The sequence below is a fragment of the Dasypus novemcinctus genome, chromosome 2 (assembly GCF_030445035.2).
Source record: "Dasypus novemcinctus isolate mDasNov1 chromosome 2, mDasNov1.1.hap2, whole genome shotgun sequence".
NCBI lineage: Eukaryota > Metazoa > Chordata > Mammalia > Cingulata > Dasypodidae > Dasypus > Dasypus novemcinctus.
Window position 1 is genome coordinate 38,888,455 of NC_080674.1, and position 27,599 is coordinate 38,916,053.

The 27,599-nt window shown below is 42.1% G+C and overlaps 1 protein-coding gene and 1 non-coding gene across 4 annotated transcripts; one reads left to right on the forward strand and one right to left on the reverse strand.

Moving 5' to 3' along the window:
* Window positions 1-738: 738 nt before the first annotated feature.
* Window positions 739-27,599, reverse strand: LOC101410834 (UDP-glucuronosyltransferase 3A2). 3 transcript variants are annotated; one of them, XM_058307736.2, is made up of 7 exons: window positions 27,350-27,599; window positions 24,848-24,946; window positions 10,393-10,507; window positions 6,672-7,203; window positions 5,356-5,587; window positions 3,696-3,915; window positions 739-2,174 (listed from the first exon to the last, which is right to left on the reverse strand). In XM_058307736.2, the coding sequence occupies exons 1-7, from the start codon at window positions 27,567-27,569 to the stop codon at window positions 1,898-1,900; spliced, it is 1,695 nt and encodes a 564-aa protein (XP_058163719.1). In that variant the 5' UTR covers window positions 27,570-27,599; the 3' UTR covers window positions 739-1,897. The 3 variants fall into 3 exon arrangements, with proteins under 3 accessions (XP_058163719.1, XP_058163728.1, XP_058163736.1); XM_058307745.2 differs by having other exon boundaries at window positions 27,354-27,585; XM_058307753.1 differs by lacking the exon at window positions 27,350-27,599 and adding an exon at window positions 26,431-26,652.
* Window positions 12,874-12,979, forward strand: LOC111762938 (U6 spliceosomal RNA). Its single transcript, XR_002795933.2, has one exon. It is a non-coding gene; the product is annotated as a U6 spliceosomal RNA (small nuclear RNA).

Consider the following 27,599-nt stretch of genomic DNA (forward strand, 5'->3'; position numbering starts at 1 on the left):
GGAGGTCTCACAAGATGTGGCTGGAGTGGAGTAGAGTCAAATCACAGAGGTCTTCTCTTCCATGCAGTGAGAGCCCCAAGGGATTTGGGCAAGGGAGTGCTGAGATTGGATTTCTGTGTCATCCAGGCCCCCTGGCAGCTGTGTAGAGGAAGCTTGGAGGGACAAGACTGGAGCATGACTCAGGCTCACAGCCTGAGTTTGATCAGATTCCAGGGCTGGGGGCAGTACCTGAGGAAGTACCTGGCACAGATTTGGATGCAACAAGGAGGGGTGGGGAGGGAGTGACCAGCCATGGAGCTTCAGCCTGGGCCCCAACGTTGTTCAGGAGGGGAATGAAATCATGACTGAGATTCCACAAAAACACACAAAGTGGGTGTCACATCTGTCCATCAAGGGAGTATGGCCAGAGACCACTTCAAGAGGTTTTATAGGAACTGAAGATATAAAACCAATATCAAACATGTACACAACTGTGAGTACATCCACACACACACCCCTGAGGGGACCATATGTCCCATCTCTGCAGCAGGAGAGCTCATGGAACTGGATCAACATCAGGAACCCAGCCCAGATGACTTCTAAGCTAGTCCTTGCATGGATTTGGCAAGGCCGGGAGTGCCCTTCCCAAAATCTCCAGAGAGTATTTGTAGTAGGTGCTTCATATTTCTATTTGAATTATTTCAAGATCTACCTCATAACATCAGAATTAAGCAAGCAAAAACTTGGTTCTTCCATGCATATTTTTTCCTCTGTTTTTAATTTGTCAAAGTAATGCATTTTTAACTTTTAAGGAGAAATTTCATTCTGTTCATGAATGAAAAAACAAATGTAGACATAAACATTTTAAGAGGAAATTACTCATGAAAGCATCTACCAATGAGGCAATTTAATATAGTAGTTAAGGAAGGGAAATCAAAAGTTAGAAAGAATATGGAATGTTGATGACATGATAGAGCCAGCAAATCAGCTCCAGGTGGCCAACCTCCAGACATTTTCTAATGAAATGAAAAAAACAAAAACAAAAAACACTCCAAACAAAATCCTGAAGTGTTTAAGCCACACTTTTTTGTGTTTCTGATACGAACAGCTGAACGGAAATTCCTAAGGGTTTACCAAATATTTGGATACTCGCTGGCAGGTAGTATATGGGAGATGAAATTTCTCCTAAATCAAGAAAGTCTTGGAAACGGCCATGGCCACTGACACCTGAAGCCCCCAAAGCCCTGCAGTTACTTCCCCAATTCTCCATTTGATGTTTTCATTCCTCCATTTATGAAAGTGGGAATCTTGAGAAGAGAACTGTGAAAAGTGGGAAGCAAAAGGAGCATCAGCCGTTGACCAACCTGCAGGCTCCACACCTGGCCAGTGAAGAAGGCGATCTCTGCAGGAGGGGACTCAGGACAGGAACCAAAGGTGCAGTCCTAGAAGGAGCTGTCCTTGCCCCAAATGCTCACAGGAGAACAGGCTTCCTGAGCTTTGACAGAGCTTAAAATGAAAGGCAAGAGGTGGGCCAAAAACAGAGAAATTGCCAACTATCTTACATGTTTATTAAGAGTGAGGGTGGGAGAAATGGACGAGAGAGTCTGAGAAGTCACAAGCACAGAGAGGATAAAGTGGTCATAGAACAGGACCTAGAAAATGGGATTGAGGAGGAAGCAGGGCTGGCTGGTGAAGGCTTTATATAAGGAGAGGTGGCCCAGTTCCCACATGGGCAAATCAAGAATCTTCGAGAGTGCAGCACAAGGATTTCTAAACAGAAGCAGAAAACAGTCAAGACTAATTTGCAGGAAAATCAGCAAGTGGAGGTGACAGGGAGAAAACCAGGCACTGTCTTTGCTGGCAGAGAGTCGCCCAGAGCCAGTGGCTCCTCACACACCCGCCCTCAGGTGCATCCATGTCACGCCTGTTTCAGCTTCCTGGCCCCGCACAACCACCTGGCCACCATGCCTAGCAGCTTCCCACAAAGCCACATGGAGCCCAGAGTGACCAGCAGCAGGAAGGCAAAGACATCAAGCAGGTACTGCTCGTGCCATGGCTGCTGGAAGGCGTAGGGCTTGAGGTGCGCCGCACCCCCTGTCAGCAGGATGTGGTCGATCCAGCCCACCAGCCGCTGGGCCGGGCTCAGTGGGTGGGAGCGCCTGATGATGCTGGCGGCCACCGCTGCAGATCGGAACCTGTTGGCGGAGACAGAAGGGTGGGGACGTTATTGTCGTGGACTCAGAAGTTCAGAGTGGGTGAGCCTTTCCTACCAAATGCACAAAAGACTGAGGTTCAAGTAAGAGTGACCAGATTGGCTCTGCCACTAGCTGGGTCACTATGTAAAGTTCAATAAAGCAACCTACATTCAAAGATCCACACTCAATGCTAAAATCATAAATTATAAACAAGTAAGCCCAGATGGCTATGACACACTTAGAAACATTGCACATAATACACTTCCTGTTTATTTATATATTTTACACCTGTGTGCCACGCACTGGGTGAAGACAAAAGTGACTCCAAGGACTTGCAGGCTCTTAGGATAGGAACATCCACTTTGCTAACCACAGCCAGCCTCATGGGCCGAGACCTGCACTTGGAAGGGCCTAGTATTTGGTCTAATTCTCTGCTGTAGCCTCTTGAAACTCTTAATAATTTTGAACAAGAGGTGTTACATTATCATGTTGCACTGGAACCCACATATTATGTAGCCAGCCTTACGTAGTGATAAATGTCTGGTAGACCCAGACCAGAATAACAGAATTGCTTTTTTTCAGTTATCTGGTGGAAAACATTTTGGGATGTTTCCTATATGCAAAGCAACATGTTAAGCATTGAGGTCTGAGTCATGTTTTGTGCCCTTCAAACTCTAATAAGTTATTCATAGTTATAAGAAAAAAATATATGTTTTTGTCTTCATAATGAAATCATGAGCAATGACTTTGTGGTCACCTGGCTCCTTTTATTGACTTACTTAAGAGGAATTCATCAACCACTCACTAGTGGGCAGCCACTGGGAACAGAGTGGGAAACGTTACGACTTTTGGTGGTGTCCTCATGGAGCTTAAGCTCTAGTGTGGGTGGCAGTCAATAAATAAAAACCTAAACACATGGAGTATGGATGGGACAGGAACCTAGTTAGGATGATCAGAGAGGCCTCTCTGAGAAGATGACGTTGGAGATGAGACCTCAATGTCGAGAAAAAGGCACTCATGGAAAGAGAAGCCAAGGAGTGTTCTTGGGAAAAACAAGGGCAAAGGCCCAGAGAGGGAGAGAGCTCAGTGTATTTGGAGATCAAAAAGGCAACTTTCTGCCTCTGATAGAATTCTACCATCAGGATCCTAAACATCTCTCAAAGAGGTCTAAAGACCTCTCAAAGAGACCTGTATAAATAGTACAGAGCCTCATACATACTTAAGGTAGAAAATTATTCTCAGCATCTAACTTAAACTGGTCTGGTTCTGCTCTCAGAGGAAACAAGTCAGGTATTAGCATCACACACATCTTATTATTCCATGTCCTGGAAAGTTCAATTTCTATTTCAAAGGAGATCCCATCAGTGCCTTTAAGATATTTTTTTAGGGTATACCAGGGCTTGAACCCATGACTTTGTGCACACAAAGCAGGCACTCAAACACTGAGCTACACCTGCTCTGCAGTATTTTAAACAATCTTTCTTTCAGCCTAAGTGACCAAATGCCCAGAAAGCTGCATACCTCTTGTCTTCAATGACTTGTTTCATCTTGAGAACCAAAATCTCTGCCTTGAGCTCCTTTAACTGGATAGAGACACCAAAGTTTTTGGCTTCTACTCGAACCAGATTGTCAGGCTGGTCTCCAAAGAAAGGAATCCCCACCATGGGCACGCCATATTGGATGGCCTCCATTATGCTATTCTGCCCACCATGGGTGACAAAAAGACGGATGCTAGGGTGAGCTGTTGAAAGAAGAAAGAGAGCACAATGTTTCAGAATAAAAAGTTTCATAATACAAGGTAGAGCAACAAAAGCCAAAGAAGATACTTAGGTTCACAATCTGTATTGGAGCCAAGGTAAATATTAACTTTGCTTGGGATACACCCAAGGATGCATATACCAAAGATACAGAACTCCAAGCCATGCCTCTGCATAGAGACTCCTTGCTCAGCCAGAACCCCAGTTAAGAATAAGAACCCAGGGAAAGCTGCAGAGAAGAGGATTAAGCAAGGCACACAATTCCGTACATTCCCCGACCCATCTACCCACCCATCCATCAATCTCTCCATCCTCCCTCTATTTCTCTTTGCTTCTTTCATCCTTGTTCTGTGTGTGTGTGTATCTGTCTCCCTCTTCACTGGCCACTAATTTCTTTCTTCTCTAAATTCCTAACACATTCACTGACATCAAAACTCGTTTAGCACTCAAAATCATATGTATTTTCTCCACAGTTTTATGAGAAGCCCTTTGACAACAGGGATTGGAACCCAAAACTCAGTATTTCCAATTCTTGCCTTTCCATTCTGCTCATATTTACAGCAAAATAAAATGACTGTTGTTAATGAAGACTTCATCTTGACCTGTATCTCTCAACCAGGATATGCATCAGAAACTTCTGAACTCTGATAATGGGAATCATGGGGCCACTCCAGACCTTGTAGAGTATGTTTGCAGAGGTGAGACCAGGAAACTGTTCCTTAAATTCCTCAGATCATTTTGAGCCAGGATCTTGGTTATGAGCCTCTGATCAAGGTAGTGGCTGTAGCAGTGAGGGGTCTATAAGAGCCAGTACTGGGCTCATAAGAAAACCCTTGGGGTGAGGCACGCTGATACCAGAGAATTCTATAAACCCAATAAAAAACTGTGTGGTTTCTGAGCTTGGCATTCATATATTTGGCACATCCAAAAGACACCATAGACACCAATGCTGTGAATATATGAGTTAGTAGATGAGAAGGATGTATATACATGTATGTGTGTGGGGTAGAGGGGTTGTAAGGACTCATGGTTGAACTCATGCTCAGGAAGCTGCAGAGACAATGGCACTTGCCTCATTGTCTGTGTTCCCTGAGTTCACAGGTTGCTTGAATTGGGTTTGGGCAACCCTGTTAAGTGCCAGATGGAGTGGGGTCAAGGTGACCTGATGGTGAATATGACTTCTGGCTGCAGACAGGAGTCCTGGGATAGAAAAAAATGACTCTGGGTACGTGATCTCATTGGAGGCAAAACCTTATTCCCCCCAAACCTTCAGCTGGCTGCTCCTTTCCTGCCCTCAGGAGCCTTGCCTCTAGCTATCAGCTGATTCCTTCTTGTATTGATAGGATTATCCAACTAGAGTTCAGAGATCTCAGGATGCTAAAGACATGGAAATGAAGAGAGAGAAGCAACCTGGAAGCCCTTACCAAGGAGGTCACTCTGAGGAAGCCAGTCCACGATTTTCACATTTGCTGCCAATTTCACATCTTTCGGCCAATGAGAAGTCTTACACTTCCATATTACCCCTTGAGGGAGACGAGCAAAAGCACTGTTCATCTCCCTGAGAATCTCCTGGGACTGGTAAGTGCTTGACATGGAGCCCAGAGCCACAAGCACAAAACCAGAGTCTCCAAACTTGGCAATGAAGTTCTCAAAATCCTGGACCAAAGTAACCAAAAAAAAAAGAAGACAAATGGAGTTTCTCATTAAAGCCAAAATGATCACCTAATAAATTCTTGCCTACTTACTAAGCACACCCTTTCCTCAGTTGCATGTTCTCACCCTTCCAAAATTATGTTCTCAGCCTCTGATACATCTTAGTGCCCCTACATTGTGTTTATGTCCATGGTGGCTGGAAGGCTGGAAGTGAATTGACTGAGACCTCAGGACACAATTCCCCATATAAATAATATGAATTAATCAGGAATAGGGGTGGAAAGGGCTTTCCACTTAGCCACCAAAACAGCCTGCATTTCATCTGAGGTGCTCAGAGCACAATTAGCACTAATAGTTCTAGACCCTGAATTCTCAGGCATAACAGTGTTTTGGAAGAAGGCAGTTGGGACAGTGGGAACATCTTTATTCTTTGAAACTCTGACTCCAGTATCAGGATTCATCTGTTCTCCACCTATTCCCAGTCCAGGAGACATAACAACCTGGGAGTTTTCAAAGGCCAGACAAGAGGCAGTAGTTTTGAGAATGTGAAGTTGGAAGGTCAGGGGCCCCGAGGGGGTGGTGGGTATTCTGGTGCTGAGAGAGAGAAGGAATGAGAAGATCTCTGGCATAAGAAGAAGCAGAGGCAGAATGGGGCAAGGCTTTTCTCCACTCATACCCAACATGCCACCTAGCGTGTTTTGCTCCAGTATTCATTGATTTTTCTCAGCCAGTGATCTTTCTCCTTCTTGCCCTGTTAGTGGTTCACTACAATGACCACACATTACAACAACCTGGGAAGCATTTTATAAAATGCCAATGCCTAGGCCCAACCCCTCACCTGAGCATGGTGTTTTTTAAGTCCCCAGGCAGTTCTTATGGATAATTATGGCTTAACGTCCAGTCTCAGCGCCGTGGAAGTGCAGACTCTGTACTTGCTTAACCCTGAGAGTGAGGACCCCCTTAAACAGAGCTTGATGCCTCTCCTTCCTCACCCTCTGTCAGGCCCCGGATCCCAGCACAGGTGGAGCATCATCTCCACTCTGAGAGCCTCACTTAAACTCCTACTGAGTGCTAAGGTTTTACTTACTTGCGACACTGGTTTACTAGTTTTGGCCATTATGCCTCCGATATAAACAGTGTTCGGAAGCAGGGGCCGAGAAAAATCAAAGGCAAAGTCAGAGTTAATAAACCACAACTCTGCTTTCAGTAGAAGATGAGACAACACTGGCCTTGATCCTTCTGGGAAATGTTCCCTGATGGCTTCCTCATACTGAGAGTGGATTCGCCATTGTTTCACGGAAAAATCAAAGGACATCAGGAAGTTCTTCACTCGGCCCCAAAAGTCCATGCGGTCAGTTAGTAAGGAATTGAAGACTGGAACATAAGACACAGGGCGAGGTAGCCCAAAGTCCACCACACCAAATGACGAGGAGATGACAGACACAAATGGTTTCCCAAGTTTCTCAGCAATCAGGAAAGAACAGCAGTCAAAAGTTTCAGCCACCACCAGGTCAAAGTTCTCATTCTTTAAAGATTCCAAGATATCCTTCCTCCTCAGGAAATGATTGCACTGAGTCCCTAATTGTCCCATAAACTTTAAAAAATGTTCAAATGTTAATCTGTAAGAAAGAAAATAAATTTTAAATATTCATTAACATTACCTTACATAGAAAAATCTTGGGATCCAAAGAAAACATCCCAGGTAAGTGAGAGCACATCAGGCATCAGTCCACCTGCTCAACTCTCGTCCCATGCATGCCATCTACTCATGTTCTGACTTTCTCTCCTCCACTTTCTTCCCCTGATCCAAGTGCCACCCATCCTTCAATGGGAGATGAGAGTCATCTGCTCTAGGAGCTGCCTCTGGCTCTAACAGACCTCGGACCTCTCTCCCTATTTGATAAATTCTGTGATGCTCTGTTTAACTTCTGACATGACATGAGTGACTGTGCTTTTTCTCCAGCCAATCTGTGTAGGTAACTTTATGACAAGGCCCTTAAAGAGTGATGCTACAGCCCTTTGTTTCCCCACAGTGTATTCTCATATGACAGAATGCCTCACTCAAAGGATCCTTTGATGGTGCTGCTATTAAAATCTCAGCTAAACAAAGCCAAACTCAGCATGTAAATGCAATGCCTTCCCCCCAGCGTGGGACATGACACCCGGGGATGAGCCTCCCTGGCACCGAGGGATCACTACCAAGTACCAACTGATGATGCAACTAGAAAATAACCTTGAATTAAAGGTTCAATGTGGATCAGCAGAATATCCCTGTCTACATATAATAACATGACTTTAAAATGCTGTTTGACCTAATGTAAGGGGGAAATGGAAAGGAGAAATGAGTTTATATGGCTACGAGTCTCTAAAAAAGAGTCTGGAGGTTGTCAGAAGGATTGCCCTTATGCACAACTGAGCAGAGTCTAAGAGACAGATAAAGTAGATACAACCCCAGGTATTGGTTCCTTTGAGGGCTAAAGAGACCCACGGGTTCTATGGTCATGGCAGACGAGGTTCGCTGCCGTGTTGGATGGCCCTTCTTTGGGGCTGGTGTTTCTGCGTGGTGGGGCTGGACTCAGATGGGATCTCTTTTCACAAGACTTTCATGCTACTTTACTGGAATTGTAGTTGGTGTTGGGGTTTAAGATATATTTAGGGGATTTGAATCTCTGGACTGACAATATGATAGCCAGGCCCTGAGCCTCAACAGACTTCAGCTCCTACACTCTGATTTATTGGACTCACCCCACTCAGCTAAGATGGAGTTGAAGAAGAACAACCACCACACCATGGAGCCTAGAGTGCCTACAACTGAAAGCAGGAGGATTGCATCCAGTATCCATGTGGAATCTGAGCCTCCTCTTGACATAGAGGTGCAACGGACACAACCAATCCAAGGTCCACAGAGAAAAGTGGCATTGGAATGAGAAAAGTGACCATGGTGGCTGATGGGTATGGGGAATGACAGGAAGAGATGAGATGTGGAGGTGTTTTTGGGACTGAAGCCCTGGATGGTGCTTCAGGGGCAATCACCGGACATTGTAAATCCTCCCAGGGCCCACTGGATGGAATGTGGGAGAGTATGGGCTATGATGTGGACCACTGACCATGAGGTGCAGAGATGCCCAGAGATGTACTTACCAAATGCAATGGATGTGTCATGATGATGGGAGTAAGTGTTGCTGGGGGGGGAGTGGTGGGGTGGGGGTAGTGGGGTTGAATGAGACCTCATATTTTTTGAATGTAATATTTTTACAAAATGAATAAAATAAAAATAAATAAATAAATAAAAAATAAAACCTCAGCTAAAAAATGAGAATCCCACCTCCATACACCCAGTGACTAAGCAATTTAAAGAATAAGCTGGTTTTGAAGTACATTATGATCAATGCAGCCATGGGTCATCAGAGGGGATAAGGCCAAAGCTTTACTGACCGCAGTTCAGACTTTTGTCTATGGCACTATTCCAGGGACCTTTCCTCTTGCAGAGCTTGCCCGTCTTTGCCTCTATTTGTACAGCATGAGGGGTTGCTACATGAGAGTGCCTGGCCAGAGGTTAACTGGGGGCCTTGACTTCAAGGGGGACTATGAAAATCAGTACCCACACCCAGGCACACCTGTAACCTCTACACAACTATACCAAGGTGTCCCAGTTGGAGAAGGCCTAGTGGCTGAGACCTTATTAGTGACTAACAGATCTCTGCCTGGTCTTTAGGATAACTTCACACTACAGGGGTGACTGGCTGAATTTGTGCTGTGGTTGATATTTTTGTAGATTTCACAGAACAAAGAGATGACTTCCAAATATTTTCAGTAATTTCAGTAATGCTGCATAAATTCCTTCAATATAATGTTTAAAATTAAGTTAATAAATGGAAAAAATTTTTTCAGGAAGGTACTCTTAACCATACCTGTTCTTTAAAATATGAAACTGAGAAAGAAGTGACAAGTCTTGTTTAGAGACAAGACTAAATTTTAAAATTAGTTTAAAATTTAAGTAATTTTAAAGTTAGTTAAAAGTTTGCTTTAAATTTTTAACTAACACAAGATGACTTAGTCTAAATGTAAAATGAATGATTTAGTTCAGACTTAAAGAGAAAGGAACTTGGTCTTTCCAGTTTGGGTGAGGACAAAAGGCTTTATGGAAAAAGTTGCATTTAAGAAGGACTTTGATTAGTGAATAGAATTTTTTAGCAAAGAAGCAGGGGATGAGGACACTATAATTATTAAAGATAGGCATGGATTTGTGTCTGTTCTCCTAATGTCTAAAATGAAATAGTTTATATTCCAGGGGTGAGCATAAGGAGTTAGCCTTATAGCTCACTGTGCACAGATTGTTTTTTTTAAAGAACTTTAATGGGTCAGAGGCTCAATACCTGCAAAATAAATGTCCATAACAGTTTCCTCCATTAATATATCTATGTGAAAAGAACAAAGATAAAAATAAGTGGGAAATGATGACTCTAATTACCCTACCAACAATGAGAATTTGAAGTGCTTAAGCCAGCCTCTGTGCTGGGAAGATTATAGACAAAGATTGTACAGTGACTAGACCAGATAATCAGGAGTAAAAAATCTGTCTAATCCATCTGCCCAATAATCCACCCATCATCTCTCCCTCTATAACTACATTTATCCACTTCTCCATTTATCCATCCATTCATCTAACCCTCCATTCATCCATTTATTCATTCATTTATCCATCCATCCCTTTCTCTTACCTTCTTACTCAAGCAACTGTGCATCCAATTATTAATTTGTATCATTAAAATAATGACTCTTTGGTTCAAAGAACAAAATGAAATTACCTGTCATGCAAAGCTTCTTCCATAAAGAAATTAAAATACTTCATAAATTCTTTTTTAAAATCTTCAGGTAGATTCCAATGAATAATATGGTATGATTTTTCCTCCTCTTTAAACTCTAAGAAAATATCAATAAGGGAAATAAGTCATATACCCGGGTTAACATTACCATAATGATACAGAAGTTTTTTATCACAACAATTTTCTATTTATTTGAATGCTTTCTTTAAAAGTATTTTGGGGAAGTTTTATCTATTTGCTTTCTCATTCATGCATTAATAAATGGTAATATTTATTCAGGCCTTATAAAGATTCAGGCACTTTTATTCTATTTAATGTCTTAGAAGCTTCCATTTAAAATTTTTATTTTATTTTATTAAAAAAAATTTTTGTTTTAGGTACCAGGAACCGGTGATTGAACCCGAGACCTCATATGTGGGAAGCTGGTATTAAGCCACTGAGCCATACCAGCTCCCCTAAGTTGGTTTTTTTCACTTGCTTTTGCTTGGTTTTTGGGGGGGTACACAGGCACTCAACCACTTGAGCCACATTTGTTCCCCTTAAAACTTTTATTTAAAGGTATATCTATTTGCCCTGTATTACAGGTAAGAAAACATAGGTTGATTGAGTTTAAGATCATTTAGCAAGTGTGATGGCTAGGTTCATGTGTCCACTTGGCCAGGTTACGGTGTCCAGTTGTTTGGTCGAGCAAGCACTGGCCTGATGCTACTGTGAGGACATTTCATGGTTTTAAATCATCAGTAAGTTGATCGCATCTATGGCTGATTATATCTACAATCGACTGAGGAGATTGCCTTCAACAATGAGAGATTTCTTGTTCAATCTGTTGAAGAAGAAGTGATGATTTCAGCAGTAAGAAGAGAGAATTTTCATCTCTATGTCAGCCAGCCAGTTTTTCCTGGGGAATTCATCCAAAACCTTCATCAGAGTTCCCAGCTTGCAAACTTCTCTGCAGAATTTGGACTTGTGCTTCACCACAGTCACGTAAGACAATTTTTACAAAATCTCATAATATTTACAAATACGTCCTGTTGGTTCTCTTTCCCTAAAGAACACTGGCTAATACATCAAGGTTACAGTACGGTTTGTATTTAAATATATGCTGATTTGATTTCAGAGCCCATGTTCTTTCTGTTTTAGAAAATTTAGGGATTTTTTTAAGTGATACATGCAAATCATTTTCTTTTCACTCAAAAAGTAAGAAAAAAGCTGAATAAAAAATAGGAGGCCCCAGCATCACAAGCATACCAGCGTGGTGTCTCCCTCACTAACCAAGTGTAAAGAGTCTGACTCCATGTTTTATGCTTGCCAACATCTTTCAAGTCTCACCTCCCCCTTCTCCTTCTGTGCCCCATCTGGGTAAACCGGTAAGAATACTCACAAGCTCTCTCCCCGGGCATCTGAGAGAATTTCAAACTATGCCAACCCAAACCTAGGTGCAGCAACTTTCCCCCTATCCCAACCTGCAGCCAATAAAATCCAAGTAAGTCATCCAACCCCACCTGCTCTCTCAGGCCATTTTTTGTGCCTGCTTGGAAACCTGCCTTCTCTCAAAAAAACAGAACAAAACAAAATAAAACCTCATTATGCGGTAATAAACCTTTTCATACCCTCTTGATGCATATGTGCTCTCATTAGTCTCAACATGTGAATGAAATTTTGGTGGCCGGAGAACGCACCCCCACAGGGCAAACACAAGACCACCAATGCTGGGAGAGGGTATCTAGGCAATGACCATCTCCACAGACCTTTTTTCTGTCACTTTGTCCTCTAGCTGACTCTGCTGACTACTGGTGGGCATACTTTGAACTGCGCTGCTTTGTGCTGCATTCACAAAATCCTACTGAGCCTCTATTGCACATTCAACCAACCTAAGTCAGAAGTTTCCATAATTGGCATTTAGGGACAGGAGTATGGGATTGGGGCTCTCCTCAAAGTAGCCTTGGATCCCGGGTCTTGGCCAGACCAAACTTCATGTCTCAGATTGAATTGTAGCCTCACTTCCAGCATAATCTGTGGCCGATGCTAGGCTCAGGGTAACAACTCTTAACCTGTGAACACCAGGTGTTTGTCTCTACCAGACTTTGGTCCCATTGTTTAGAGCACTTGGAGAAAAATGATACCCCATGTAAAACACAAGAGCTGTCACCATGAAGCATGCGGAGTTCCACATTCCCAACAGGAGGTGGTGCACAAGGACCCTATGAAATGCCTTTCCTGCTACTGCTGACTGTACCGCAGTAACTAAAACAGATGCTGATTCTTGCAGTAATAGGGGAAAATTGCCAAGACATCCAGTCGTCCCTCAACAATTGCAATAGGCAAGGCCACCATATCTCATTTGAGACTCTCTCAAGAATGTAAATATGAGCAGGCAAGAAAGGAGTGCCCCCCACCTCCACCCCCAACAAACTATATCCAGTAACACGCAAAAGGAAAAAACAGAGAGAGAGAGAGAGAAAGGTGCTCACTGCGGCAGCACATATAATAAATTGGAACCATACAGAGAAGATTAGCATGGCCCTTGCACAAGGATGACACACAAATTCATGAAGCATTCCATATTTTTTCTACAACACCTATATTGAAGAAATGTCCTTCAATGTTGTTGACTTCCGCTGAGGGACCCCAGACAGGAGTCATTCCTGGGGGCGCTGAGGAGTAGGAGGGGGTGGGGAAGGAAGCCAAGGGAAGGACAGCTTGTCATTTTTTTTTCTTTGAGTAAATGTTACTTTTTGAGGTGAAAAAAAGAGGAACAGAAACTAAAACAGAGGTCTGCAACTGGAAATTTAAAATGTACTTTTGAAATTATGTAACAGAAAAATAAAGGCCATTAATTGACTTTTTTTTTTTAAGATTTATTTTTCATTTATTTCTCTCCCCTACCCCCCTCCCCCAGCTGTCTGCTCTCTGTGTCCACTTGTTGTGTGTTCTTCTGTGTCCACTTGTATTCTTGTCAGCGGCCATCAAACTGTATCTCTTTTTTTTTGCTGCGTCATCTTGCCGCATCAGCACTCCATGTGTGTGGCGCCACTCCTGGGCAGGCTGCACTTTTATCATGCGGGGCGGCTCTCCTTACAGGGCACACTTCTTGCACATGGGGGTCCCTATGCTGGGGACACCCGAGTGGCACGGCACTCCTTGCGCGCATCAGCACTGCACCTGAGCCAGCTCACCACACGGATCAGGAGGCCCTGGGTTTGAACCTTGGACCTCCCATGTGGTAGGCTGATGTTTTATCAGTTGAGCCAAATCTGCTTCCCTCAATTGACTTTTGTGCCTCTACATTATAGATTCTAAATTAACTTTAACATCTGCTGAGATGCACCAATTGTCAAACTTTCATGACCTTTGTCAGTACTGAGACCCATATTATAGTTATACCCCAGATACCCTTAGGGGATCTACCAAATACAAAGTAGAGGACAAATGGGCACGTTTCACCCTAAGCACTGAGACTAAATTCCCCAGGTGCATAGTGACCACTGTCCTAAAATATTCCATAGTCAGCATGGACACTCTGACCTAACAATTAATAAATTAAAATGAAATTACATCTTTGGCACTTAAAAGGAGCGTGACAAAATAGAACCCTGTGGATCTGCCCCCCAACCTATTAAAATTGCTATACCAGCCCAAAATAGATTAAAACAGTCTTCAATATTAAAAACCCATTATACAAGGTCTATTTAGAGAAGGTATGATTATCTCCATGGTTTTCCAGCCCAATTTGGCCTGTTCTTAAACCTGGAAAGAATGAAAAGTACTTCCCAGAAAATTCCTCCAACCTTAATACCATGGTCCCATACAATAAGCCCCTACATCCAATCTTACTGATACTACTGACTCCATCAAGTATTTAATGGTAAATACTTAGTCATGGACTCAGCTAATATTTATCTTCAATGTCTATTTTACAAGCCTCTCAGCCACAGTTTACCTTCACCTTTGAAAGGTCACAATTCACCTTTTACTGGCTACCAATGGGGTAACAGGGAAGCCCAGCCATTGTACTTAATCTTTGCAGGCAACATCATAACCACATCATTTCTCCAGGAGCCCAGACATGACATGACCTTGAACATCCTCCTCCAAAGAAATTCATCTAAGGCAACCATTCAAGACATGCAAACATTTTCCAAGTAGCTAACAAGAAAGCATGGGCCATTGCCCCACACAAAGTTCAAGACCCAACACCTCAGTTGAATTGCTGGGCATTATTTGGTCAGTTGAGGGTCTCTCTATCTCTGACAGTATCAAGAAAGAATTACTGATTTTCTCAATACCCACACATTAAAACACATCCAACATCTTCCTCATTTATATATTTTACTTAGGTCCATTAATGCTATTATCTGAAAATCAGCCCACTTTGAATGGGGTACCCTGTAACAAAAGGCTCTAAATTCTGTCCAGATTGCAATAAAATACAATGCCCAGGATTTAGCAACATTGTCTCATGCCTCCTGGAATTCTCCTGACCAGCCTTGATGGCTGTATTAGTTGCTGCTATAATATTATTATTGTTGCTGCTGTAACCAATTACTACTAATTAAGTGACTTAAAACAACAAAAATGTATTATTTTACAGTTCTGGAGATCAGACATCCAAAATGAGTCTTTGCATTCCTTTTGGAGTCTCCGGACAAGAATTTCTTTTCTTACTTCTTCCAGCTTCTAGAGGCTATTTACATTCCATGGCTCATGGCCCCTTTCCAGCCATCGATCATATCACTCTGACTTCTGCTTCTGTTTTCACATCTTCTCTGACTTCCTGCCTCCTTATTTCCCTTACAAAGACCCTTGTGATTACATTGGGCCCAATGGAATAATCTAGGATAATCTCCCCATCTCAAGATCCTTTTCTTAATCACATCTCCACAGTATGTTTTGCCATGTGTATTAGTTAGGGTTCTCCAAAGAAAAAGAATCAACAGTATCTATATCTGTCTATCTATAAAATATAAATGTGTACATAATATCTCTATAAATATTAAGAGATTTATCATAAGAACTGGCTCACATGACCATGGGGATTGGCAAATCCAAATTCAATACAGCAAGCCACAACTAGAAACACCAATGAAGGTGAACTTGAATTCCCCAGCTGGCTACCTGAAGTAGAGACTGAAATTTTTTGTTCAGCCTTCTAAAATCCTCCGTTCTAGCTCTTAAGATCTCTAACCGACTGGATGATGAGAATTCCCTCATTCCTGAGGAAAATAGTCTTTGTAGATTGCAGACGCCATCAGCCACAGATGCAATCAACTGACTGCAGATGCAAATCCATCTACAAAATACCCTCACAGTAAGAATCAGGCCAGAAGTTGTTAGGACAAATGACTGAACACCATAACCTAGCCAAGTTGACACAAGAAATTAATCATCAACAGATGTAATATAACCTGTGATTACAAGTTACAGGCATTGGTAAATGGATCTCTTTGGAGGGACATTATTTGCCTACCACAATCTCTCCTCTGGTCCCAAAACTTTCATGACTACCTCAAATGCAAAACGCATTCATCCCATCCCAACAGGAACAGCACTTGAAGTCTCAACTCATTATAGCATCAACTCAGAGTCCAAATATCTCATCAAAATTCATAAGTTCAAAAGTCTCAAATTTCATCATCTATATAATCTATATCAAGTGTGGATATGATCCATTTTAGAGCAAATTTATCTCTATCTGTGGACCTGTGAAACTGGAAAACAGCTTATCTGCTCCAGAACACAATGGTGGAACATGCATATGATAACAGTTATAGACATCACTATTTTAAAAAGGGAGAAAATGGAAGGGAAGAGAGGAGTCACCAGACACTTTCTAACTGGAAAGACAATATTAGCTTTCAAGACGTGGAAATAATCCTCTGTGATTTGTAGTTCAGCCCACTAAGCTCTAAGCCCCAAGCCCCACCCTTAGAGTTACCGTCATTCTTCATAAAGGGCATCATGTGTTCACGGTTGAGTAGTTAACATCAGTCAGTTTCCTGCCTGTAGAATTCTGGAAGTCAACAACCTTCTTTTACTGCAATCTTTCTCTATCCCTTTCAGCCTATACTTTTGGTATTTCGCTGCTATAAAATTCTCAATCAACTGGTGGACCTCCCATGTATGGAGTGTGAATTCACTCTATTATACAAGAAGCTGCTCCACAGGTCTTTCCTAGATAATCCCATCTCTATTTTTGTCTTCTGATGAGATGGCTAAAGGGTCCATGAGGCACACACCTAATCTCTTCAAACAGCTCCTTATATGACTGAATACTCTGACCTTTTAATCCTTCAGAGGCAATAGCAAAAGTTATCCAGCCACATCCTTGTTTTTCTTTCCAATGCATGCTTTCCTGATAGGAAATCCTCTAATTTTAGCAAATTGTATAATCTAGATAGGCTGACAGTTTCTCAAATCATGAAGTCCTTATTTCTTTTGCTTAATAGTTCTACCCTCAATTTATCTTTTCTTTCTTGCATTTTAAATAAGAATCAAGGAGAAGTAAGAGCACATTTTCAGCACCTTCCTTGGAAACCAACTTAGCTTTATTGCCCAGTTCATTGTTTACAATTTCGGCTTTCCAAATAATTGTAGGACTAAATTTGGTTAATCTTTCTGGGAGTTTCCAGTAACATATACCTAATTTCTTTCTCAGCTCTCACAGGAGGCACTTTTAATATCCATATTTCTCCCAAAACTCTATTTATGATGGTTTATATATTCTCTAAGGCAATATAGGTTTTCTCTACCATGCTCCTCACTTCCGGGGTCTGACTAGCAGATTTCTTAAGATTCTTTTTCTACAGTTTTTTTAATACAATCTAGCTATTCTCTATAATGCTGCTCAAAATTCTTCCACTCTTTACCCATTACCCAATTCCAAATCCCCTTCCACAATTTTAGGTGTGGTTACAGCAGCACCCAATTCCAAATAACAAAATTTATAACAGTCAAGGGTCAACGAATAAAACATAATACATAGGACATATATATTAGGAGATTCATTGCAAGGAATTGGCTGAAATGATTGTGGAAGACGGCAAGGCAAGTACAAAATTCATAGGGCAGGTCATCAGGAAAGGCAGCCTGGAATGCCCAGGGGTGAGCTGAGGCTGCTCTCCCCGAGGATAATTTCTTCTTCTTCAAGGAAGCTGCAGCTGTGTTTGTAAGGCCTTTCCACTGAAGTATCTACCATACATAAAGTCATCTAATTTTGGATTTTAATCACATCCACAAAACAACGTCACAGCAATACCTACAATACTGCTTGATTGAATAACTGGGGACTACAGACCAGCAAAGTTGACAGTAAGAACTGTCCGTCCTAATGGTCATAAATTGGTTATGGTCTTCTGGTACAAAAATACTACCCTCCTCTTCACACTTTACTGCATTATGGCAAACATTGCTAACCTATACTGGGCCTTTCTCAAGAGAGAGGCATTCACAGGACTGCTTGCACCCAACTGCCCATTATACCCTGGGTCATGAAGGCAGCATTATGCAAGCATGGCCACAGAAGCCTCCTTGCTAAAATAAAAATGAAATATTTAGGAAAATGCCAGATCTGGTCCATCTGGTGTAACCTCTGTCTTTAATCCCTTGCCAGATGAAATGGCATAAAGTTCATTATCTCTCTTCTGGGTTCACTGACCACTGGGTGTCCCCAAGAACAAAGGAACTTTGTGTACTTGATAGATTTATCAGCACATGATGAATGGAACTCACTGGAGAGCTCCTTCTTTTCTTCTCTTAACCAGAATGAACCTGATAAAGGAAGGTACCCCAGCATCAGGACAACTGGCCAAACTTCAGACATATCTAAGCATGATGCCCTGGCCAACAATTGCACCATCTGTACATTTAAACAGACTCTTGCGCCACTGCCAATGGTCTAGCTGTTCAGTCCAGCCAACGATAGCAATTTCTTATCCAGGGTTTTCACCTTCGGACTAAAGAACTCTGAGAAATCTTGCTTCATAGATCATCAAAAGACAAGCACCAAAGTCAAACATGTCTCTACACATACTATGCCACAATACAGAGCCTCACCAAGACACTAATTATCCCCTTCAGAAATCCAGACACTCATTTCATTCCTTAAAATGCACCATGATAGATTTCTCAACAAGGCATTCAACAGAGCTTTCAACTCACTTAAAGGCCTCAGCCTAAAGACCTCACAAAGTGTGGGAATGGCTTATTTAAACAAGTTAAAATTCAATTAAATGTAGAATGACACATTCCCATAATCAAATATCAGGGAGAAATTGCAATATAGTCTGAGTCCATTTTTGATATTTCACTGTTGCCTGATTTTAAGTCCCACTCCTCTTCCTCCCTTTCTGTCCCTCATATGGGAAGACTACGAACACTTGGGTGTGCCCTCCTTTGGAGCCAGCAAGAAGATCAAACCCCAGAGGGAAAACTTCCCCCCAGCCTTAGCCACTAACCACCATAAAAATCTCAACCCATTCTCCTTCCCCTAATTTTGCAAATCATTTTTGGAACTTATTGGAGCTACCCTACTCTCCCAAAAAAGCTTCTATGTAAGTAATAAACATTTTCATAGCCTCTTGGGATGTGTGTGGCATCATCAGTTTTACGTCCAAACCAAAATTTCCCTTAGAGTTCATCATGCTTCTGCAGAGTGGCCAAAACAATGTAAAAAGTAACAAACTATTTCATCCAGAAAACTGAAAAAGAGGGAACTTTTCCCCATTCGTTCTTGATGCCAACACCACTGTGGTACAAAATCCAGAGAAAGACATTACAAGAAAATTGCAGAACAACATCCCTGATAAATATGAATGCAAAATTTTAAAACAAAATTTAATTTTCCATCTCCAGCCACCTCAGGGAGAAAAGTTGAAGCCATGTCCGTGCATCTGTAATGGATGGTCGTGCGAAACTGCTCCTGTTTCCTGATCAAGATGAACAAGCAGACATACAGCATGGAGCCCAACAACCTTAAAACCCACACCTCTTTCCACTACAGGGGTTGATTCTCCACAAGATGCTGGGCTTGGAGCCTGCAGCTGATGGCAAAGGGGTCATGGTGGTCCTGAGGTGGGGAATGGGCCAGCACAAGCTAGCAGCCTGCTACGTGTGCACAGCCATCAACAAGAACACCAGGGCCACTCTCAGCAGCACCGGGCACAAGATCCTCAAGAACAGAAACCTCCCAGACCAGCACGTGGTCTCTATCTGCAGAGCCAGCACCATTCTGCACAGCCAGAAGCCCATAAAGGTGAAGAGGAAGAGGGCCTCCCTCACCAAGAAGAGCTCCTGAGCCTGCCCTTGGGAATAAAGGTGCTGGCTGCCTCAAAAAAATTAAGTAAATTGAAGCTAAATATCATACAGAAAGATAATACATCATGACCAAGTGAGGTTTATACCAGAAATAAAAGGTTAGTTTGACATTTGAAAAACATCAGCATAGTTCATCATATTAAGAGAATAAAGAAGAAAAATTGTATGCTTATATCAATGCATGTAGAAAAAGTATGAAGTTGGATTTCATTAAAATTAAAACTATGAGCTCTTCCAAAGACACTGTTAAGAGGGTAAGCAGACAAGTCACAGACTAGGAGTCAATAGTTACAAAGCATATATCTGATAAGGTACTTAGGGACAGAATACATATAAGGAATCTGGAAAGACAAAAAAGATAGCAAACAATTCAATTTAAAAATTGGAAAAAGACATGGCACATTATCACAATGTGTGTAGATTCGCACAATAACTGAAAGAATATTGAATTCCCATGCTGAGAGCTCTGACACATTCTCTATGGGACAGCAAGAATCCCCTGAGTACAGGGGCAGTGATTAGTGAAGGAAGATGGACCACTGACGGGTCCTTGATATTGATGACTGTACTTATAAGCCTTTACTCTTAAAATGGAAACTTAGCCTAGTATTATAGGATGCCTAAGAGTTACTTTCCGAGAGCCTCTTTGTTGCTCAAATGTGGCCTCTCTCTAAGCTGAACTCAGCATATAAATGCATTACCTTCCGCCCAGTGAGGGACATGACTCCTGAGGATGAACCTCCCTGGCACCAAGGGTTTACTACCAAGTGCCAACTAGCAATGCAACTGGAAAAAGAACTTGACCAAAAGGGGAAAAGGTAATGATAAATGAGTTCATGTGGCTAAGAGACTTTAAAATGAGTCAGGAGGTCATTCCAGAGGTTATGCTTATGAGTGTCTTAGCAGAATTTCATTGACTGCCAAAGTAAATACCACCTAAAACTGCAGGGCTCCTGAGGACTCTGGAGACATCCAGATACCATAGTCAGGGCAGATACCTCAGGAGTTTGGTGCCTTGCCAGTGAGCCCTACTTTGGAATTTATGCTCCTCATTGTGACAGAGTTGGACTCAGTTGTGGTTTCCCTACACATGCCTTTTCTGACCCTTCTATTTGAACCTATAATTAGTACTAGAGTTGATATGTGTATGTCCAAGACACTAAAATCTTGGGGCTGTCCGTGTACCAGCTGGGCCCTGAATCTCAATGGAGTTGCAACACCTACTCTCCAGTTCATTGGACTGATCCAGGGCAACTAACAAGGAGATAATGATGGACAATGACTACCCCCAGGGAACCAACAGAGTCTACAACTGCAAGCAAGAGAGTCCCCAACCATCTGCCCATGGGATTGAAGCCCTCTCTCAATTAGAGGTGGAGGAGACATCACCATCCCAGAATCCTCAGGATTGGGGAATGAACTATGGACCAAAGTAGACTTACTGGTATTCTACTAAAGATTTATTGTGATTCTTGCAATGTAAGAACCTATGTCATTGATGTGGAGACAGTGGCCACTGGAGATTCTGAGGGCAGAGAGAGGAGAAAAAAGGTTTAATATGGGTACATTTTGGGGACTTGGGAATTGTCCTAAATGACATTGCAATGAAAGATATAGGCCATTATATATCTTGCCATAACCTACAAAATTGTGCAGAAGAGAGTATAAACTACAATATAAACTCTAATCCCTGCTTAGTGGCAGTGCTCCAAAATGTGTTCATCAATTGTAATGAATGTACCATACTAATGAAAGATATTGTTAATGTAGGAAAATGTGGGATGTATAGGGAGCAGGGCATATGGGAATCCCTTTTATTTTTTATGTAATATTTATGTATTCTAAGTATCTTTTAAAAATAAATAAAAAATATATTTTAAAAACTTGGAAAAAGATTTGAATACACACTTCACCAAAGAAGATTATATGGTTGGCATGTAAGCACAAGAAAAGATGCTAAACATCATTAGTTATTGTAGAAATGCAAATGAAGCCATAATGAAATATTACTACATGTCTATTACATTGAATAATCTAAAAAGACTATACCAAATGTGAACAAGGATGTGGAAGAACTGGAACTCTCATTTACTTCTGGTGTGAATGTAAAATGGTATAACTACTTTGGAAACCAGGTTGGCAGTTTCTGAAAAGGTAAATATATGCCTATCTTATGATCCAGGCATTTGCATCTTATCTATTAACCCATGAGGAAAGAAAGCACACGTGCATACAAAACCTATATACAAAGGTTCATAGCAGCTTTTCTAGTAATAGCCAAAAACCAGAAACAACCAAAATGCCCATCAGTAAGCAACTGGACAAACACAATTTATACTATTCAGCAATAAAAGGGAATAAACAATTAATACACAAACAACATACATGGATTTCAAAAATTTTTTTCCTGAGGAAGAGAAAACTAAATAAAAGTACAGTTATGATCCCATTTATACAAACTCCAGAAAATGCAAACTAATACACAGAGCTATATTGGTAATTGCCTAGCAATATGGCCTGGAGGTCAGTATGGGGAAGTAACCAGGATTGCAAAATTCATGAGGCAATTTTTTGGGGGGTGCGGGGGGAGTGGGTATATTCACTATCTTGATTGTGGTAATCATTTCACAGGTGTATACCTCTGTTAACGCTTATCAAATTGTATATTTTAAATGATACAGTTTATTATATGCCAGTTAACACACCAGAAGAGCTATATGTAAAAATGAAGGTAAGGAAATTGAATCTATGGTCATGAGGAACTAACAGGGACCAGATTAAGCTTCCCACATGGACACAGACACCCACAGATATAGGCACCATGCATTTCTCTGCTCTGGCTCAGTGAGCACCACTTGATCGAGAAAAGGAGATGCCCAGGCCACCCAATCAGAAGCCTGAGTTCCAGGCCAGGGGCTCCCTCAAATGAGCTGCCAGACTGCTCTCTTACCTACTGACCCAAGTGTAGCAGTTTGATATAATTGATAAATTTCAAAAAGAATTATTGGATTGTGCTTATAATCTGATCTGTACTTGGGCATGATTGAGTTATGATTAGGGCGTTGAGCTCCCACCCCTTGGTGGTGGGTACTCACAGATAAAAGGCACCACAGCGAAGAACAGAGTTGAGGGTTTCTGATGTTAGAGATTGATACTGAAGACTTAAGCAGGAGCCCCAGGAAGTCAGCACATAGAGGAAAGAGAAGCCAGCCCCAGGAAGAAAGGAACCTTGAACCCAGAGAAAAGCAAGCCCCAGGAACGTAGGAACCCAGGAAGCCTGGACCCTCGCAGATGTTGGCAGCCATCTTGTTCCAGATACACTTTGGTGAGGGAAGTACCTTATGCTTTATGGGCTGATATCTGTAAGCTCCTTCCCCAAACAAATACCCTTTATAAAAACCAACCAATTTCCGGTATTTTGCATCAGCACCCCTTTGGCTGACTAATACACCAAGAAAGTCAGAACTGACTCTGCCAGGAGAGCTGTTCGGTCAGGAGGTACTTTCTCCAGGATGACTTAAGAGTTAATAGCCAGACCCTGTGGATCAATGATGTAACTAGGCCTGTCTCTAAGACACAGAGGACTTGTCACTTTGGGGAACGTCCACCTGGCAGACAGAGGCATAAGAAGCTGTTGTAGGGAAAAGAGGAGAGTCAGGACTTTAGTCTAAGTCTCTTTTAGGGTGTGATTCCAGATATGGCCTGGATGAGTAGTTACATGTGAATGTTAGAAACCTTTGTCTCTTCAGGTCTCTGAGTTATTTATTAAAGTTATAAATAAACAAACAAGTAGTTAATAAATGGCTCAAATGTTTCAATACCCTGAGTTTTGGGCATCAGTATGAGTGCTTTCCTTACTTACAGATCTCTAGTCTAGCTCCACTGCAAATGGGGAGCATGAATATGCTGTTTAAAACCTCAGAATACCCAATGATAGTAGAATATTGAGAAAACTCTGGATTATGGAACCTGGGATCTAAGGGTAAAACTAAAGGGATGCATGAATCCCGAAATTGTTTGTAGATTTTGATATGTGTATGTCTGTTACAGAGGTTGAATTGATGAAACGTTCAGCAGTTTCTCAAAGGTCACAGGAATTGCCAAAATTAATAATTTTAATTTAAATGTTTAAGTAATTTTATATTAATTTAAGTATTTAAAATAATTAAATGTTTAAAGTAAAAATTAGTATGCTACAACTATGAAATGAGGATTGTGGTCAAGGCAGATGCAAATGGACCAGAATATAAATGATGTACAATGAAAAATGCAGAACCAAATCTAGAAGGCAATTCAAACTGTTATAAAACAATCTGAAGAATAAAGCTGAAATTCATCTTCTGAGTTTAATTTTTCAGACTTTCTTTCTTCAAACACACTTAATATTGGATATTTTTTGACCAAAGTCTTAGCAATATTTTTAGATGGAGCAAGCCATAGCTTAAAATCTGAGACTGTCACAAGACTGTTAGTAACTCACCACATCACCCTAAACAAATTATTTCACTCATGACCTATTTCCTTGCCATTCAACAGAGAAGAGTTGACAATATTTATGAGACTCATTTTAGCTAAAATTTCTTTGAATTCAAAGACTCAGTAAAGACCTTCTGACATTATTAAGCTTAAACTCTTGGGCAGCCATTGATTTTTCTAGAATAAAATTTCATCTAAATAACAGATCATGGCCTCAGCTGCATAAAAAAGGGGCTCCCTGGGAAAGCATCTTTATATTCCACATGTCATAACAGGAGGGCACATAAATTATGAGATAGGGAAAAAACCTATCCTTTCATATTACAACCCTTAAATACAGCTGTAGATTTTGTTCAGTACATTTTTAAGTCACATTATAAAGTAGTGTTTATCAAAATGATCTGTAATTGTATGTAGAGGGTTTTCTGGGATGGAGCTGATATCCAGGAAAGGAGTAAAATTTGGAGGCATATGGAGCCTGATAAGTTTTCCAGCACTTTACATAAACACATAAGCATAGACCTTTTTCATTCTTTCAATCAAATTAAATTCAATACAAATTTTTGCTAAACTCTTCTACATACGAAAAAAGGTGTTGTCTTCCATTGCCAGGGGTGAGAAGACTCTAGGAACTCATAAGAAACCTTACCTGACATCAAAAGTGCGTCCTGTTTAAGCATGGTCACATCATGACCATGATCTTGAAGAATCTGAGATATCCGGTCCATCAGTAGATAGTGGCTTCCACCTAGGAACAATGCACAACTTCAGTTTTGTAAAGACAAGAATAGTGTCTGAAGTGCAGAGGGAGAAAATCCTGGAAGGAGAGGGAAGGTGAGGAAACAGTGGAAGGTGAAGACAGCTTCGTTAGTCCCTTTGGGTAATCCCATGCCCAGGCACCTGGAGCCTGATGCCCACATCCTTGACATGCAGAAATCTTCTATCATGGATCCCTCTTGTGGCCCATGGTCTCCATAAGAGTATAAAGAGCCTCCCTGTGCCTGGACCTGAATGACTCATCATACTCAGGAGCATACTGCATTTTTAACAGGGGCTTTGGAGACATCGGTTCCTAAAGAAAATAACTACCCTGGTAGAAATTTGACACAGTGGTGTGCATGTGAATTCCTAATGGTCAATCATTCAGAGCTATTTCTGGGATCCTTCTCTTTGGAAATTGATGCCTCTCCAAGATCCAAAAACATAGGAGCTAAAAGTTGAGTCTGAGACACAGCCATTGGCGTTCAAGAAGGATGTAAAGTCACCATTTAGAGCCAAAATCCCTGATGTTCAAGAGTATTTGGCAGGAAGTTTCTCAATTTGGGTCTGAACTTTGCTCAACCTAGAATTAAGACATTCCAGGACCAATGCAGGAATCATGAAGTGAAACTACTGGATCCTATTTGCATGAGAGACTGAGAAGACCTTAGCGAATCCTACAGAAAGAGAATCTCGATCCTAAGGAGAGGCACACATTCTATCACACCAGTGTCTACCCCTAGGCCCTGCTCCAGCGTGGGGCTTTTGGCTTGAATCTAAAGGTCTCAGAGGTAGAAAAAGCCGGATGAGACCGAAGGAAATGGCAAATGCCAGAAGTTGGGGGAGGGAGATGTGCAGGGGTGTTAGGGAACTGAAAGCCCCACAATGAATTGGTTGGAGGAAGAGGGGATAATGCTAGAGAAATAGAGTGTAAGTATTGGAGTAACTGTTTTTTTACATCCAAAATGTGTGGTGTTTGATAGCAAGGAATATGCAAACTCCAAGTTCCCCTCCTCCCAGGCAGCTTGCTCTTGCTCACATTTCAATCCTTGTAAGAATGGGTACTGGGGGAAGGGTGCACCTAGTGGTTTTGGAGAGAAGAGTACATTCTGGGGCAAAAGCAAGGCTTTCAAAACCTTACAAACAACACCATACTCCTCTTATAGTCTGAGACAGGGAAGTTCTTTATATATTCTTAATATATAAGGGTCAGGTATTAAGAGTGCTAAAATAGTAGCTACTTGCAGAGGAACGGGAAGGTTTCTTTTCCTTTCTCCAGGCTGAGAGCGGGAAAAAACTAGTATTCAAATGGGGATACAAGGTTTTTAAAGCAATGATTAAAAAAATAAATCCCATCTGTAAAAGATGTGAAAGTGGAAGTGGTGGAGAGATGGTTCTGAGGTAAGTAAATTCTTGGATGTGCCCTTAACATCTTGAGTGATCTCTTAAAAGACATTTCACATCATCACTGACCTTCAGCTTCCTTCTCATTCCTTCCCAGGAAAGCAAAAGGGGCCGCCAAGTCAGAGGAATTTATGTGTCTTTCCAGCTTTAGGGTCCCCAGATTCTCAGTGATCTACAAGTGACCTCAAGGAGCCTGCCATCCCCCTCAAAATGGGTGAATAAAGGCCTTGGAAGTTTCATCCTAAGATGACACCTTTATCCTGATTATTTCCTTCCTTTCATCTTCATTCCCTTTTGGGGCAAAATTAAAAGAAAATAAAACTAGAGCCACAAAATGCAGTATAACAGCCACACTTCCAAGTTTTGCAAGGCCTTCCAAAACTTCCGGGAGAAATAATGAAAAGAAACGGGACTTGGAAAGACCCGGGTATTCCTGGAATTTGCTCCTCCGCCTTGGTTAGTTCTCCAGGTTCCAACGGGAGAACACTCTCCCACCTTAGTGCCGGTGAAATACTGTCCCTGCTTCCCCTTTTTTCCGCGTGGTCTCGGAAAATTTGTGGTGCCGCCCTAGGAGCACCTTCCCCGGCCGCAGAATGCCTAAGAAGTTTCCTCCCAGTTTCTGCTGGCAAGTACTGTGCATCCCCAAGAAGTTTAGGTGAGCGCCAGACCGTCCTGCCAGTGTCTCACGCGGAGCTGGATCTCAAACTTCTTGGCCGGTCCCTGCGCTATGGGGTGCGCGTGCTGAGCAGGGTAAGAGAGGGAAGTATAGTGTACTACTGTTTTCTCCAAAAACATCTCCAATCCTGCGGGAGGAGGTCCCTCTCTGTCCCTACCGCCCGCCCTGATCTCCGCCCACCCCCACCCTTCCAGCCGCTGGAATCAGCTCAGCCTGGAAAATCACGTGGGATCACCCTTCCCCGAGCGCTGTTTCCCGGCGCTGGCGCGGGTGTCGCCGCCGGCCGGATTGGCTTCCCCAGCCTACACTCACCCACCAAGCACGTAGCCAGGATTTTGGCGCCCTCCGAGAGCAGAAGCCCTGGCAGAAGGAAGCAGAGAAGCAGCAGCACAGGCTGCCCAGCCATGTTCTCCCCAATTGAAGCAGCGGGGCTGAGCCCTTTGCTGCGTGCTGCGCAAGGGGATCCTGGGCTCCCTTCTCCTGTACTGAGTGCACGGCCTTGCAATATGAACTTTGGAAAGAGAGGCTGCATCACGTCTGGCTTTTTCTGTCCGTCCCCTCT